The sequence below is a fragment of the Euprymna scolopes genome, chromosome 6 (genome assembly GCF_053919585.1).
Source record: "Euprymna scolopes isolate OS-2025 chromosome 6, ASM5391958v1, whole genome shotgun sequence".
Taxonomy (NCBI): Eukaryota; Metazoa; Mollusca; class Cephalopoda; order Sepiida; family Sepiolidae; genus Euprymna; species Euprymna scolopes.
In genome coordinates, this window is record NC_136487.1 from 102,854,291 (window position 1) to 102,870,011 (window position 15,721).

The 15,721-nt window shown below is 37.3% G+C and overlaps 2 protein-coding genes across 2 annotated transcripts; one reads left to right on the plus strand and one right to left on the minus strand.

The window, feature by feature from the left end:
- The first annotated feature begins 657 nt into the window (after positions 1-657).
- LOC145278215 (uncharacterized) lies at positions 658-1,029 on the plus strand. The gene has a single exon (XM_080130504.1). The coding sequence runs from the start codon at positions 658-660 to the stop codon at positions 1,027-1,029; it is 372 nt and encodes a 123-aa protein (XP_079986630.1).
- An 8,619-nt stretch (positions 1,030-9,648) lies between these two features.
- On the minus strand, positions 9,649-11,361 carry LOC145278216 (uncharacterized). The gene has a single exon (XM_080130505.1). The coding sequence runs from the start codon at positions 11,359-11,361 to the stop codon at positions 9,649-9,651; it is 1,713 nt and encodes a 570-aa protein (XP_079986631.1).
- Positions 11,362-15,721: the final 4,360 nt, after the last annotated feature.

Here is a 15,721-nt window from a genome sequence, read left to right on the forward strand (position 1 = left end):
TGCGGAAAGCTGGTGGGCCACTTCCCTGTGTGTGGTTGGCTCAGGGTGCCAGTGGCAGCCATAAAACGTCATGCCACATCTGTATCATTGGGATGGGACAATAAGGTGCATGATGTCACGCTCATGAGCATGCTAACAAAAACTGTGGCCAGGGTGACTTGTGACGATCCATTGCAAGGGAACTGGTGTGTTAACGGGAACAAGTTCACTAGCTCTTGCGGTTGGTTATGGTATTATTGGAGACACCTGTTGGCTTCGTCCAGAGAATGATTCTAGGCACATAAACCTGGCCGAACTTCATGCCACATTGAAAGGAGTTACCCTGGCGCTTCAGTGGCAAGTCAGCATACTATATATTATCACGGTGGATAACCGATGCATTGACTGGAAGAGCACGGCTAACCACACGGGCAGCAAGTGTGATGTTGATACGAAGACAGCTCACCACCCTGGTCGATACAATCAGAGAGTACAAGCTAACTGTTCAGGTCTGCAAGCAACAGAGCAGATGCACTGACATGAGTACCACAATGAGGTTCTGAGATTCTGCAACAGCCGTGTGCAGCCGTCACGTGTAATATGGATATGGATCGTATCAGTTAGATTCATCAGCAATGCGGACACCCAGGGGTTAAGCGGACACTATTTTTTGCCAAGATGGTTGACCCAGAAGTAAGAAGAGCAGTTGTCAAGAGAGCAGTGGAAAGTTGCAAGGCATATCAATCAATCGCCCCGGCTCCAATACAGTGGAAAAAAGGGCAATTGGGAGTGAGGAGCCCGTGGCAGAGAGTGGGCATGGATATCACACATTACAGTGGCAATCACTTCCTCATCCTCATTGATTGTGGACCTACACGCTTTGCGGTCTGGAGACCACTCAAGCGCCAGGACTCCTCCTACATTATTCGCCAGCTGTCATCTGTGTTCTTTGAAAGCGGCGCGCCCAAAGAGGTGCTGACGGACAATGACCCAGCCTTCTGCAGCCAGCAGGTCAGGCAGTTCCTGAAGGAGTGGGGAGTGTGGCTGTGACTGCGATGTGCTTATGTGCCATCTGGCAACGGTATTGCTGAGAGGAACCATCACAGTATCAAAAGAATCGCGACGAGGAAGCAATGCACCATCTCAGAAGTCGTATATTGGTACAACATCACGCCAAAAGATGGCGTCTCTCCAGGAACAGCACCTACAAACGCAATATACCAATACCGAGTCCAAGAAAAGGGAATCTACTCCAACAGAGAAGTTGCCAACGAGGAAGGACAGTGGTTATACGCACCAGGGGATCCTGTCTGGGTGAAGCCGCTGGGAAGCCGATGCACTGACAGATATACACGGGGCCGAGTGACCGATGTGGTGAGTCAGCAGTTATTCATTCTCATCCTCAATCTGAATCTGAAAAAAATCTTTATAATCAAGCAGCGAATCCGATATCAGTAGCCTCTCATGGGAGGTAGTGTTCTTCGACTGCAGATGAGAGTGCAGGTGAACAAGAAGCCTGCACAGTCCCCCATCGAAGAAGCACCCGACAGAAGAGAGCGCCACCCCACTGCTATCTCTGTGATCATGAGATCAGGGGGGAATGTGAGGAAAATAGAAACGGACATACACATGACCTACCTGTTAAGCTCCCACGTGTCTGCTTGTCATGTGCGTTGGACAGGAAAAAGAAACAGCAAGATGGCGTCTGCGATATTTAACAGAAACGGTCTCGTGTAATCTCGCGAGATTCACGTGGATGAATGTAATATAAAGCAGGTCGCTTGGAGGGGGAGAGTTTTGGCTGTTCAGATGCTAAACAGGTGACGTTACAAGACAGACGGTTACTTAGTGCATTGGAACGAGTGAATGAGGTTCCAGTTCAACAGACCAACTACTAGTATTGTAAAAATCTGTTGTAGTACTATTAAAATAAATAATAAAATAAATTTACTTACAAGTTTCAATCGGGAGATTATATTTTGGCAAATATATTTTTAGGTTCATATAAAAAGGACTTACAAAAAATAAATTATTTTTTAAATATCCTCTCTTAAGTCAGAAAGTAAATAGATTTCATAAGTATTTATTTACATAATGAATTCCTTAAAAAGTGAAACAATTATTTTTTTCCAATTCAGTGTACCACATTTTTTCGTTTTTTTTTTTTTTTTTTTTTTTTTTGACTCCTGAGTTGGGGTCAAAAAATAACGATAATTTCCCACACTTGAAACCGGCTCCATCATGGACTATCCAGCTCAACTATGGTCGAAACTAAATTTTCGACAAAATCTTTGTAAAATATAAACAGGTTTATTTTTTAATTTAGTCGATCCCAGTGGCGTAGCAAGGAGAGGGGCGGTCCGCACCGGGCGACACGTGCCAGGGGGCGGCATTTTGAGAGGGTAAAAAAAATAAATAAAAATAAATGAAAGCTAACAAAAAATCTGAAATTTTATGCCGTAAAACATCGGACTTTTATGTAGTAAAACATCGGACTTTTAGAGATATCGGAATCAGAAAATGTATCCCTACTTTGTGAGCGGCATACGTCAGGGGCAGCATTTTGAGAGGTTAAAAATAGAAAATAGAAAAAATAAATAAAAGCTAGCAAAAAATCGGATTTTTTTTTTATCGAAAAGTTTGTAAAAAATCGGAACTTTTGGAGGTATCGAAATCAGACAAATGTGTCCCTATTTTACGAGCGGCCCATCATGTCAGGGGACGGCGTTTTGAGAGGGTAAACATAGGAAGTAGAAAAAATAAATAAAAATAAATAAAAGCTAACAAAATATCTGAAATTTTATACCGAAAATTTTGTAAAACATCGGAACATTTGGAGGTATTGGAATCGGAAAAATGTGTCCCTATTTAATGAGTGGCACATGCCAGGGGGCGGCATTTTGTGAGTAAAAAATAGAAAATAAAAAAAAATAAAAGCTAATAAAAACTTTGAAATTTTATACCGAAAAGGTTGTAAAAAATTGGAACTTTTTGAGGTATCGAAATCGGAAAAATGTGTCCCTAATTTACGATTCCAAAACTGATTGTTTTAAATGTTTAATTTAATTTTTCATTAATCACTAATGATAAATATTTATTGTTTTTAAATTATCACTAAAACTAAAATGGTAATAATATCAAAATACGATGTAAATTTATAAATGTACATTTACATCAGATCTACCACTGCGTTCCATGTTTAAAAAGGATGTATCTTCTATAGTATCAGACCTAACGGAATGGTTAATTGTAGGTATAAACCGTTTCATACTCTCGAAAAAGTTCCAGCAAAAACCTAACAGCCAGCCATGGTTCTCTCCAGAACGTGCTGCTACCATTGCGCACAGAAATCAATTTCCATTGCTTCCAACGTAATAGATGTATGCAGACTAAAGCCGCTTTCACGACGGCCAGCAACCATTGTAAGAAAGTAATAAAGAACGCAAGAGAGGTTCATGCTCAGTCCACCAAGTACAAAGTAGCTGAGCAGCGGCTTAGTTCCCATCAGTTTTGGCAAATAGCAAACAGAATCCTAAACGGAAGGGCAAACTCTGTGGCAAGAACTTTGCAGCTAATTCTACTCTTTGCGACCAAGGCTGCCAACCCCCAATATTTCCTCCTGTATCAGAAAACACGCTATGTGATATAACAATATCTCTACGTGATGTCGCAAACTAATCAAAAACCTTGATTCCAGTAAAGCAACCGGCCCTGGCAGTATCCAATTATAGTATTAAAAAAACTTCAACCAGAACTAGCGTCTATACTTACAAAATCTGTTTAAACGTTGTCTTAAGGAGAATTGCTTTCCATCACCCTGGAAAATCTCATCAGTATGCCCCGTATTTAAGAATTCAGGTGATCACTCCTCCCCCTTTCAGTACAGGCCAATAAGTCTCCTGTGCGTCATGAGTAAGTTGCTGGAATCTGTGTTAGATAGAGAAGTAATCAACCATCTCAGCAAAAATAACCTTCTTAGTGACACACAATATCGTTTCCGTTCTGCTAGATCTACAGCAGATGTGCTTACAGTTATATCTCATAGGATTAGCGAATCTCTCGACGGGGGCAATTGCTCTTGACATATCAAAGGGTATAGCATAAAGGTTTACTTCACAAGATCTCTAGCTATGATATAGCTGGAAATGTCTTCTCAATTATTAAATCATTTCTCTCTGATAGGTTCATAAGAGTAGTAGTTGATGGGCAAAAATCAGAAGCTCACAGTACTAATGCTGGAGTCCCTCAGGGTCCATCCTGGGCCCAACTATTTTCCTGATCTACATTAATGATCTTCCAAATCACATCCTTACATCATTCGTAGATATTTATGCTGATGACACTGCCATCTATGGTAGCACATCTAAACTTATAAATGTCTTAATTATCCAAGTTTTTTTTTCTATAGTGTGGAAAGTCGATTGTCTGCCCCTTTCTGGTCTTATATTCCAAACATTCCCAATAGGTGTCGCTAGCAGTGTATCATTCAAAAACAAGATGGCGTGAAGTTTTTCTTCGATAAAATGTCTCATAATATTTGATTTTCTTAAATAAAAAAATACTTAATCGATTTACGTGATTTTTAGAATATGACATTTTCATGCAGTGACAAGTACGTACATTATAAAGATTTTTTTTCAGATTTTTATAGTAAAAAAGATTACTTGTGGACCATTTATAGACTTGCACCATATTTTTTTACCCAAACTTTTCAATCAATGTTTTACAATTATATTTCGATTCCCAGTAAAAAAAAAATAAATAAATAAATAAAAAAAACAATCCACTGCTCCGTGCTCCGTCAAAAAAAAAAACAATAACAAAACAATCATTTAAATTAGTTTGTTGCTGGCCTTTCAAAGTTGCTTTAATTTTTTAAAAAAATGTATAAAATTATTTATTTGTTCGAAAAAAAAAATACACACACACACAAACGAAAAAATAAACAAACATCAAAAAACTAATAAATGTTTTGGTTTTGTTTTGGTTTTCAAATGGCGCTCGCCATTATGAATATGCCATTGCAATTTTCTGTTTTTAATAATAAAAAAAAAATGTTCAATGAAAAACTTTCCCGTCCCATTAATTAAATCGAAACATCTCCAATTAAACAATTATGGATATATGTTCTTTTTCACTTTCTGTATTTACTTTTTTCATAGTTCTTTCCGGAAGTTTATTTTTTTTTTATTTTCGTCGAACAAATAAATAATTTTAAAAATTCTATTGAATTGTCAAGATTCATTTTCTCCAGTAATATCGGTTTACCAAGTTTCTGGAAGTAATAATTAATAATTTTAGTTTAATTTAACGTTTCCGGAAGTAATAAATGTTAATTTTCGTAAATTTATTCTTTCCCTTTCTGGAAGCAATTGTTCAACCATATAATGATGTATCCCCTAGATTTGGATAGCAAGTGCGTGAAAAAGAAAATGGCGTCTCTGTACGAGCCTTTTTCAAGTCTCACACAAAACACACATTCATATTTCAAGCTATCATATACATACGCGCACACAAACATACGCGCCCACGTCCACACATGTACACTTATTCACGTTCGCGTACATACACTCACATTCACGTATATATACACACACGCTTACGTATACACATGTACTCACACACGCGAATACGAACACACACATGGACGACGTCACTTCCGCTTTCTAAGGAAATACACATGCGCAAAATACACTCTGGAAACGAGTATAAAACAAGGCGATAAGCTGTTTCTAACTCTCTTTGGAACCAACTCTCAACTAGAGAGGTTGGGCGAACAAGCCGCGCGCCGTTTCGGCGCGCACGCACACCTCACGCCCACTTCCTACTATGTATGGAGCACGAGCTAAAGGCTGTATGTATACATTCTCACCCTTTCTCTTTCCACCTACTACTGGCCACTAAGAACACCTTCGCGTCGCTGACTACTAACTGATGACAACTCTGATATCTTCTCCTTTGTCTACACGCTGGACTACCAGTCTCAATTTTCCTACAACATTTATTCCTCTTCCCACGCGCGAACAAACAATAGTGACCCGAACTTGAGATGCAAACACATTTCCTATTCTTGCTACAGCACTAGTCCTGCAACGGACATTGGTTACATACGCGCGGACATGTTATAACTAAAACATTCATTTCTTTCAACAGCAAATAAACGACATTTATCTTATCCATTAATTGAGTCTTTGTTTCCTTCAATTCCCATTCGTTTCATTATTCTTTTGTAACGGGATTGGGTTATTTATATATTCTAGTCCCCTACAAATTTGGTGACCCCGTTATTTAAATGAAATGGATGAGGTTGAACGAAGCACTCGTACACACACAGACTCTTTCTCTACAAAGATAAACTTTCCCTCTTCACCACTTAACGAGAGACGCACGTCAAGGTATAAACTTTTCCTCTTCACCACTTAACGAGAGACGCACGCCAAGCTATAAACTTTCTTTCTCACCAGCTATCAGCGAAAGACTCACGCAAAATTAACCACGTGTGGTACCCTTTTCTTTCACTTGTTTCTTTCACCAAAGAAATTCCTGTTCGTTTAATTCAATTTAACACGTCGTTCGTTTCTTCCTCGAGACAATTCATTTTCCCTCGGAACGCGAGAGGAGCACGCATTTCCTCCTATGCCACAAGTCCACAACAAACTGGCGCCCGACTGACGTGGAACGAACAAGCATGGCGACCCTACCGTTTTGAGATTAATTGTTTTGAGCGAGACGCGCGTTTTATTTGATAAAGAAAAAAAACGAACTTCTCAACAAAGAAAACCAAGCGAACCAAACCACTACCCACAGGAATAGCTACTACCAACTACAATGACGAACCCTCGTCAGACTCTGCAAAAAAAAAAAAAAAAAAAAAAAAAACGAACACGGAGCTGTCGACTTTCATATCGAATTTAAAAACAAATTCGAGCTTGACAAACATTTTCACGGTTTCCTGACATTACCCTGCAACAAACGCGAGGAGCAAAATCACATAGGCCTATGCAATTCCCTCCCGCACAAGCAGACGCAACAACAAAGAAACAGGACATCCCTATCAACACATAGGAAGAAGTTGAATCAACAATACGAGTTGAGATGCACGACGCACGCGGATAAACTCAAAACTTGGAAGTTTCGTTGACAGCCGGCAACCACGAACGACTACACAACAAACGCCCGTACAGACAATGTACACACATTACCGCAGACGCTATTGGGATTTCCCAAACGTTTGAGGTAACAAAGTAATGTGACGACGTCAAGAAGAAAGGAAAAACAAACACAGAGTTAAAATGTTATAAAAAAACTGTATTTACAAAAAGGAAAATAAAGGTGTTGCAAACAATTGGGTTTGCGGGAAACTTATCTCACAGATGTGATGTGTCCGTTTATCAATTAAATCTTTCCTGTGTCCTTAGTTGGTATGAAAGAGAAAAGGTGCGGCCTTGTTGGTCTGTGCTGCTATTACGGCTTGGACTCCATGTGCGTCCCGTATTTCTGGTGGCGGAGAGCTGGCGAAATGGATGTACTCGCAATCAGGTCCCAACCGCAAAAGAGGCCGAAAGTTCGAAGGGGCCGCGCAAATAGGGGTCGGGGAGGAAACTAGAATGGCAGCCCGCGATTGGTTGTTTTTCATCCAATCACAGGGCACCACACTAGTGACTCCGTAATAATTCCAATATTCTCCCCCAAAACAAAATTGCAATATGAAATCATTGCAACATAATTCTCTGCAGTTACAGGTCCTTATGCTTTTAAGCTGGAGGTTCATAGCAGGCTTATTGTAAGGCAAACTATCCCATAATGAAAGGTCGCAGAAACTTGGATTTGCCTCCCTTTGAAGGCAAATACGGCCCATAGTAAAGTTCATAGGAAAATTGATTTTTTTTTTAAGGCAAACATAGCCAATAATAAAGTTCATAGAAAAATTGATTTTTTTTCTTGAAGGCAACCATAGCCAATAAAAAGGTTCATAGGAAAATCGATTTTTTTTTTCTTTTGAAGTCAAACATAGCCAATAATAAAGTCCGCAGGAAAAATAGATTTTTTTTTGGAAGGCAAACATAGCCAATAATAAAGTTCACAGGAAAATTGATTTTTTTTTCTTGAAGGCAAACATAGCCAATAATAAAGTTCACAGGAAAATTGATTTTTTTTTTTAAGGCAAACATAGCCAATAATAAGGTCCACAGGAAAAATAGATTTTTTTTCTTGAAGGCAAACATAACCAATAATAAAGTCCACAGGAAAAATAGATTTTTTTTAAGGCAAACATAGCCAATGATTTTTTTTTCTTTGAAGGCAAACATAGCCAATAATAAAGTTCACAGGAAAAAGATTTTTTTTTTAGGCAAACATAGCCATTAATAAGGTTCACAGGAAAATTGATTTTTTTAAGGCAAACATAGCCAATAATAAAGTTCACAGGAAAATTGATTTTTTTTTTTTTTAAGGCAAACATAGCCAATAATAAGGTTCACAGGAAAATTGATTTTTTTTTTTAAGGCAAACATAGCCAATAATAAAGTTCACAGGAAAAAGATTTTTTTTTTTTTAGGGCAAACATAGTTCACAGGAAAATTGATTTTTTTTTTTTTTGAAGGCAAACATAGCCAATAATAAAGTTCACAGGAAAATTGATTTTTTTTAGAAGGTAAACATAGCCAATAATAAAGTTCTTAGGAAAATTGATGTTTTGAAGGCAAACATAGCCAATAATAAAGTTCACAGGAAAATTGATTTTTTTTTTTTTTTTTAAAGGCAAACATAGCCAATATAGAAGAGGTGAAGATTGTATTCACAAAGAGCTTAAAGGTTTGAAAGAAGTGAGTGTAGTGATTTATTTTGTATGTAAAGAATTCTCATTTTGGTGCACCAATAGGACTATAGAGATTTCATCCCTTCAATAATAAGGTAGGATATCATTAACAGTTATTATTTTTTTCTTCTTTTTTACAATAAGTACCTATAAGCTAAGGTATGTGAAGATTGTTTTAGATAAACTGAATTTAATAGTATATATAGGGGTTATTAAGAGAGTTTTTACTACTTTTTAAATTTTTAGTCCTTTTAGGACGTTGTTTCATTGGAACAGATGAGCTATTAGTATTTGGTACATCATTAGAAGATTTTGAATTTGCAGCATCAACTACTCCGTTTAGCACTGAAAGTGCAATTCTGTGATTGGAAGGTACAGACTTGATTTTGTCATCATGCCAGGGGAGTTTTACATGATACGCATTATTTTTAAATTCAATGGAATTTTCAAATTCCATAATTTTACTCTTGTCATAATTACAAGTAGCCTCGTCTTCCGATGATATACCTAGGGAATCTACATCAAACATTTTCTCTAAATTTCTTTCTACTTGACTCTCATCAAATATTTCAGCAAGGGGATCAGGGTAGCTCTTTATCGGGTTCATTACAAAATTTACCCTAATGTCTGAGCACGTAGAGTATTTGGAGACTATGTCATGATAATTGTGGAGATCCTTATTCTTAATCTTCTTAGGATTACACTGTTTATCATACAAAAAATGTTGGCAATTGCCAAACGGGGAAATGCCTGCAGGAAACTCCCATGCAGAGCCCTGCATGCAGTCTATCATTTTGATGTTCTTCATGAATTGAATCACATCAATGCCTAAAAGGCCATGTACACGAATGTCATTTTTTTTCGTGCAAAAAGGCCAGGGTATAATTTAAATTAATTAAATTTTTCTTTACAGACTTAAAATGATCAAATCTTAAGTTCATATCGAATTCATCATCGATAAGAACTGGTAGAGACAAGGAACTACCCTTAGTTACCTCTATCCCCACTACAAGTTGGTTCAATTTTTTTGTTTGCGACCCTAAAAAGGTTTTTACCTCGTATTCAACTGGAGTGAGGAGAGATTTATAACACCCTAATCTTTCAATAACATTCCTGGAGAAATAGGTTCTTTGACTGCCTGTATCAAAGAGGCAGTTAAATCTATATTTTTGTTTTCCTTTAAAAACAGTAATTGCTACTATCGGCAAAATGTAAGGTTGTTCCTGCATGCTAGTGTTAGCAGACACGTGCGTGGAAGCAGTTGGACTGTTTCCACCCTTATCTGTTTCGTTACAAAGTGGGGTAACGTGGCCTCGGGATTTACAATGTGCACATCTCCGAGGTAATTTATTTCCTTTGCCATAGCAGTCTTCTGTTCTATGATTGGCACTTGTACAAAGGAGGCATAAGCCCATTTCTCTACATCTAGAACGTCTCGACTCAAGGGAGAAATATTTTGGACAATGGTTCATAGTGTGTCCATTGACGCTGCAAAATCTGCAATGCTTAGTAACTTTGCTAGATTTTATAGCAAAGTTTTCCAACGTTGGGACACCCTTCCTTACATTATTATTTTTATTATAATTTCCTTCCCTAGATTTGAAATTGTCTTGGTGGGAATTTGGAGTTTTTTTAAAACTGGTTTTTATCAAGGTTTTTATGACCTCATTATAACTATCAAAGATCTGATTAATTTTTGGATAGTTACTATCAACTTTTCTTATTATCTCTTTTTGAAGAGTTGGGGGTAATTTCGAAAAAATTACATGGCTAATCAGTTCGTAGCCAGGAGTGTTTTCTTCAAAAAAATCCAGACCATACGAAGTCTTTAGTTCAGCTAGGTCAGCCTTTATTTCTGACAAAAAACTTTTTATGTTAGCAAACTCTGGGTCATATTTAGGAGTATTACCCAGCAGTTGTTTAAAAATTTCATCGATAATGAGAGGAATATCCAAAAACTCCTTTCTCAATAAATTGATGGCCACTTCAAAGTTTTCATCTTCTAATGAGAGGTGAGACACTAACTGAGACGCGTAACCTGTCAAAAAACTTTTTAATAGTGATAGTTTGGCTTTTTTTGAATGTACGGCGTCCACACAATTCTCAAATTGAGCTAGGAAATTTTTAAATTCAAATTTACCAGCTCTTATGCCACTAAATTTAGCACACTGCAACCGTGGGGCTGAAACGCACGCGGCTGCAAGTGGCATTTGTGGATTTTGTACTAGGACAGATTCTTTATTGGAAGGAGAAATATTCTCTTCCAGTTCAGTGAGCCTTTTGAATATGTTGTAAACGAACTCCGCCTGTAACTTTTCGTCTTCCAACATACCGCTATCTTCTAAATTGATATCGGCCTTTTCACAGGCTTCACTTATTCTATTATTAATTACGTCAACCTCCGTCAACCATTTATTAATAAGAATTTCTTGCCTTTTAAAACAAATGTTATTGAGCGACACTTCTGCTGACATTAAATCAACGGCCGAAGTTATTTTCCTTTTAAAGGAATCTCTATTAAAAATCAAGGCTCTAACGCCCTTTATCTGTTTAAAATCATTCATACTGCTGAGAGCAAATATCTACAAGCAAAATAAAGGAAGGAAACGGAAGGAAAGAAAGAAAAAAAGGGGGGACGGACGAAATTAACCTCTACAGTTCCAGTAGTAACACCAAAATAGCATAGGCTTGTATTCCCTTCCTCAAGCGACGTCACGGTTGAATTGAATTTACACAAATCTATTTCGTGTTAAATTATTCCACGTTTTATTTTTAGTCTCTAGCGTAAAAGGCTAGTTTCAATTGTTTGCAAATTATTGGGATTTCCCAAACGTTTGAGGTAACAAAGTAATGTGACGACGTCAAGAAGAAAGGAAAAACAAACACAGAGTTAAATGTTATAAAAAAAACTGTATTTACAAAAAGGAAAATAAAGGTGTTGCAAACAATTGGGTTTGCGGGAAACTTATCTCACAGATGTGATGTGTCCGTTTATCAATTAAATCTTTCCTGTGTCCTTAGTTGGTATGAAAGAGAAAAGGTGCGGCCTTGTTGGTCTGTGCTGCTATTACGGCTTGGACTCCATGTGCGTCCCGTATTTCTGGTGGCGGAGAGCTGGCGAAATGGATGTACTCGCAATCAGGTCCCAACCGCAAAAGAGGCCGAAAGTTCGAAGGGGCCGCGCAAATAGGGGTCGGGGAGGAAACTAGAATGGCAGCCCGCGATTGGTTGTTTTTCATCCAATCACAGGGCACCACACTAGTGACTCCGTAATAAATCCAATAACGCACTTGCGAAGACAACAGTAACCAGACCCCGTTCAACAAGAACAAACGCGCGACTAGCGCCCGTCCAAACGATGTACACACTACCGCAGAATCACATGCAACGATACCGTCAACTGGACACACACACGACACCGTCAACACGAAACAAAAATTTTCCTTCCAAACGGAACAATTCACTTCTCTGTCCAAGCAACTCTTTGCGCATGTCAACACACAACAGAAACCAAACCAACAAATGTAAGCCAAAAAAAAAAAAAAAAAAAAAAGAGTAAACGCATCTTCCACGCGTAAGTAAATACTTTTTTTTACGAACACACTCCGTTTTTGACATTCCGTTCTTTTTGACGTTGTTTTTCAAACAACCACACCAACAGCAAAAAGAAAACAGGACAAAAAAATCAACTGCCGAAAACATTACTCACAAAAAAAATATATATATATATTTATACATAAATATATATACATTGCATGTATATTTTTTTTTTTCCTAGGAAGGGGAGTATTTGTACGAGCCTTTTTCAAGTCTCACACAAAACACACATTCATATTTCAAGCTATCATATACATACGCGCACACAAACATACGCGCCCACGTCCACACATGTACACTTATTCACGTTCGCGTACATACACTCACATTCACGTATATATACACACACGCTTACGTATACACATGTATTCACACACGTGAATACGAACACACACATGGACGACGTCACTTCCGCTTTCTAAGGAAATACACATGCGCAAAATACACTCTGGAAACGAGTATAAAACAAGGCGATAAGCTGTTTCTAACTCTCTTTGGAACCAACTCTCAACTAGAGAGGTTGGGCGAACAAGCCGCGCGCCGTTTCGGCACGCGCACACCTCACGCCCACTTCCTACTATGTATGGAGCACGAGCTAAAGGCTGTATGTATACATTCTCACCCTTTCTCTTTCCACCTACTACTGGCCACTAAGAACACCTTCGCGTCGCTGACTACTAACTGATGACAACTCTGATATCCTCTCCTTTGTCTACACGCTGGACTACCAGTCTCAATTTTCCTACAACATTTATTCCTCTTCCCACGCGCGAACAAACAATAGTGACCCGAACTTGAGATGCAAACACATTTCCTATTCTTGCTACAGCACTAGTCCTGCAACGGACATTGGTTACATACGCGCGGACATGTTATAACTAAAACATTCATTTCTTTCAACAGCAAATAAACGACATTTATCTTATCCATTAATTGAGTCTTTGTTTCCTTCAATTCCCATTCGTTTCATTATTTTTTGTAACGGGATTGGGTTATTTATATATCCTAGTCCCCTACATCTCCAATTTCGGCAATAAAGGGTAGAAACATCATTGTATTCATTGTTGATTTATTCAAACAGTCCTTTGGAAAATAAATATTTAAAATAAAGTGGGGTAGTCCTTGGGCGTTGAGCCGTTGAGTTCCATGGCGACCAGCAGAATGATTTAATGGTCGCTCTCTTAGCCCCCCTCTTAATCAAGGGTAACGCATGCGCACGTAACATTTATCATTTATTTACTGTTGTTGCCTTTCGCACTTTTACAAACATTATTTATTTACGTTGGCTTAACTCTTTTCATGAATAAAAAAAGTAACTAAACTTGAATTTGTCACTTTTAGAAACATTTATTTATTTACGTTAGCTTAACTCTTTTCATGAATATTGGGAAAAAAGTTTTACTCTTTATGAATATTAAAAGAAAAAGTTACTAAACATTTATTAATAATTTCTCACTTTTACAAACATTTGTAATTCATGTATTTAGTTGGCTTAACCCTTTTCATGAATATTAAAAAAAAAATAAATAAATAAGTAAACCATGTATTGATAATTTCTCACTTTTACAGACATTTTTAATTTACATCAGTGGATAATTTTGGGGGTAAATATTTACATTTAGGCCCACAATTTTCTTTTTTAAATGACGACTTTTATTGATAAATAAATTGATTTCTCTGCAACGGGCACTGAACCCCTTCTTTTTTTTTAATAGTATTTTCGGGTGGGTATGCTGACAACAAATATCAGTTAAATTTTGCAAATATTTTTTCACCTCCTCCCTCCAAAAATGGTGTTTATTCCGGAAACTGTTCTTAAGATGAAGAGGTTGGGGGTGATTATAAGGTGGACCTAATCTAAATAAAAAAAAAAATACCAAGTTTTTTAAATGATTAAAATATTTCTCACTTTTACAAACATTTTTACATGCGCACATACGCAACTATTTTTTATTAACTTTTTACTTTTTTATTTAAAAATTAGTAAATTTCGATGAATAGAATAATAAATCATTTATCATTAATATGTGTTTTTGGTTTTGTGTTGAATGAAACTTTTTTTTCATTACAACAATAATGAACAATTTAAATCTTCCGGCATGCGTTTAAGGGTTACGAAATTATCAATAAATCGTTTAGTTACTAAGCCAACGTCAGTAAATAAAAAAATGTTACGTGTGCATGCCTTGACTAGGGATGGGGGCTAAGGGAGCGACCATTAAATAATTATGCTGGTCGCCATGGAACTTAACGCCCAAAGAGTACCTAAAGTGGCACTTATGCACTTATGTTATCGTGTTATTTTTTAAAATAGTATTTTCACACTAAATTGAAATTTTACAATATCTTTTTCTTTTATTAATTTGTTAGGTGAAAGTACATATAACCCAGTCGGTTTCTAATGTGAGGAAAATCTAGCTCCCGAAAAAATAAAAGAAAAGGGTACTCTGGATAGTAACAAAAAATTAAAATTGCCTCAGTCTCGAAAGATTTCTTCTCTACTGACCGAGGAAAAAAACGGTGAAGTGTAGTTCACCTTCTGTTTCTCTCCCCTCTCTCTTTCTCTCTTAATATCTCTCTCTATCCATCTCTCCCTTTCCCTCTCTCAATCTATCTTTCTCTCTATATCAGCCTCTCTATCTCTCTTTGAGCCCCTTTCCCTCTATCTATCTCTCTCTCCTTTCCTCTGTCTCGCCCTCTCTGTTTCTAACTCTCCCCCTCTCTCTGTTTATCTATCAATCCCTTTATCTCTCTCTATCTCCTCTTTCTCTATTTTCCTCTCACTTTGTCATTTCTATCTATGTATCTTCCTCTCTATCTGTCCATCTCTAATCCCTCATCCTATTTTAGTCTTTTAAATTAATTACAGTGAATAAGGCATTGTCAAAACATGGATAAATTCTATTTTAGTCACCTAATTTACTGACTGTGAGAATAGAAGTTATTTGGAAATTACTGCTACCTTGAACAGCACCAGAAGTAACTGGTAAAGCCCTTCTAATTAAATTGATTTTGGCAGCCATTCGGTAACAAAATGACATAGCCTTAGCCCTTGCTGCATGAGGAATCCCTGTGACTTTGCTGCCAAGTAGAAGAATTTTTTATTCTACTTTGAAACATTCAATTTTTGAAAAATCTCATGTTCGACATCTTAAAAACATCCAATATGGGGAAAAATATTGCAGAAATGCAAACTTATTGTTTAGGATGAATGCACAATGGTACGCAAAAAATCACTTGAGGCTCTTGGTCGATCCTTGCAAGATTTGCGTGGCAATGCCAGACCATTTGGGAATGCGGTAATATTGCTTGCAGGAGATTTCAGAC

What these genes read in the sequence shown, in the direction of transcription:
- LOC145278215 (XM_080130504.1), top strand. Translation starts at nt 658, where the DNA reads ATGGTTGACCCAGAAGTAAGAAGAGCAGTTGTCAAGAGAGCAGTGGAA.
- LOC145278216 (XM_080130505.1), bottom strand. Translation starts at nt 11,361, where the DNA reads ATGAATGATTTTAAACAGATAAAGGGCGTTAGAGCCTTGATTTTTAAT.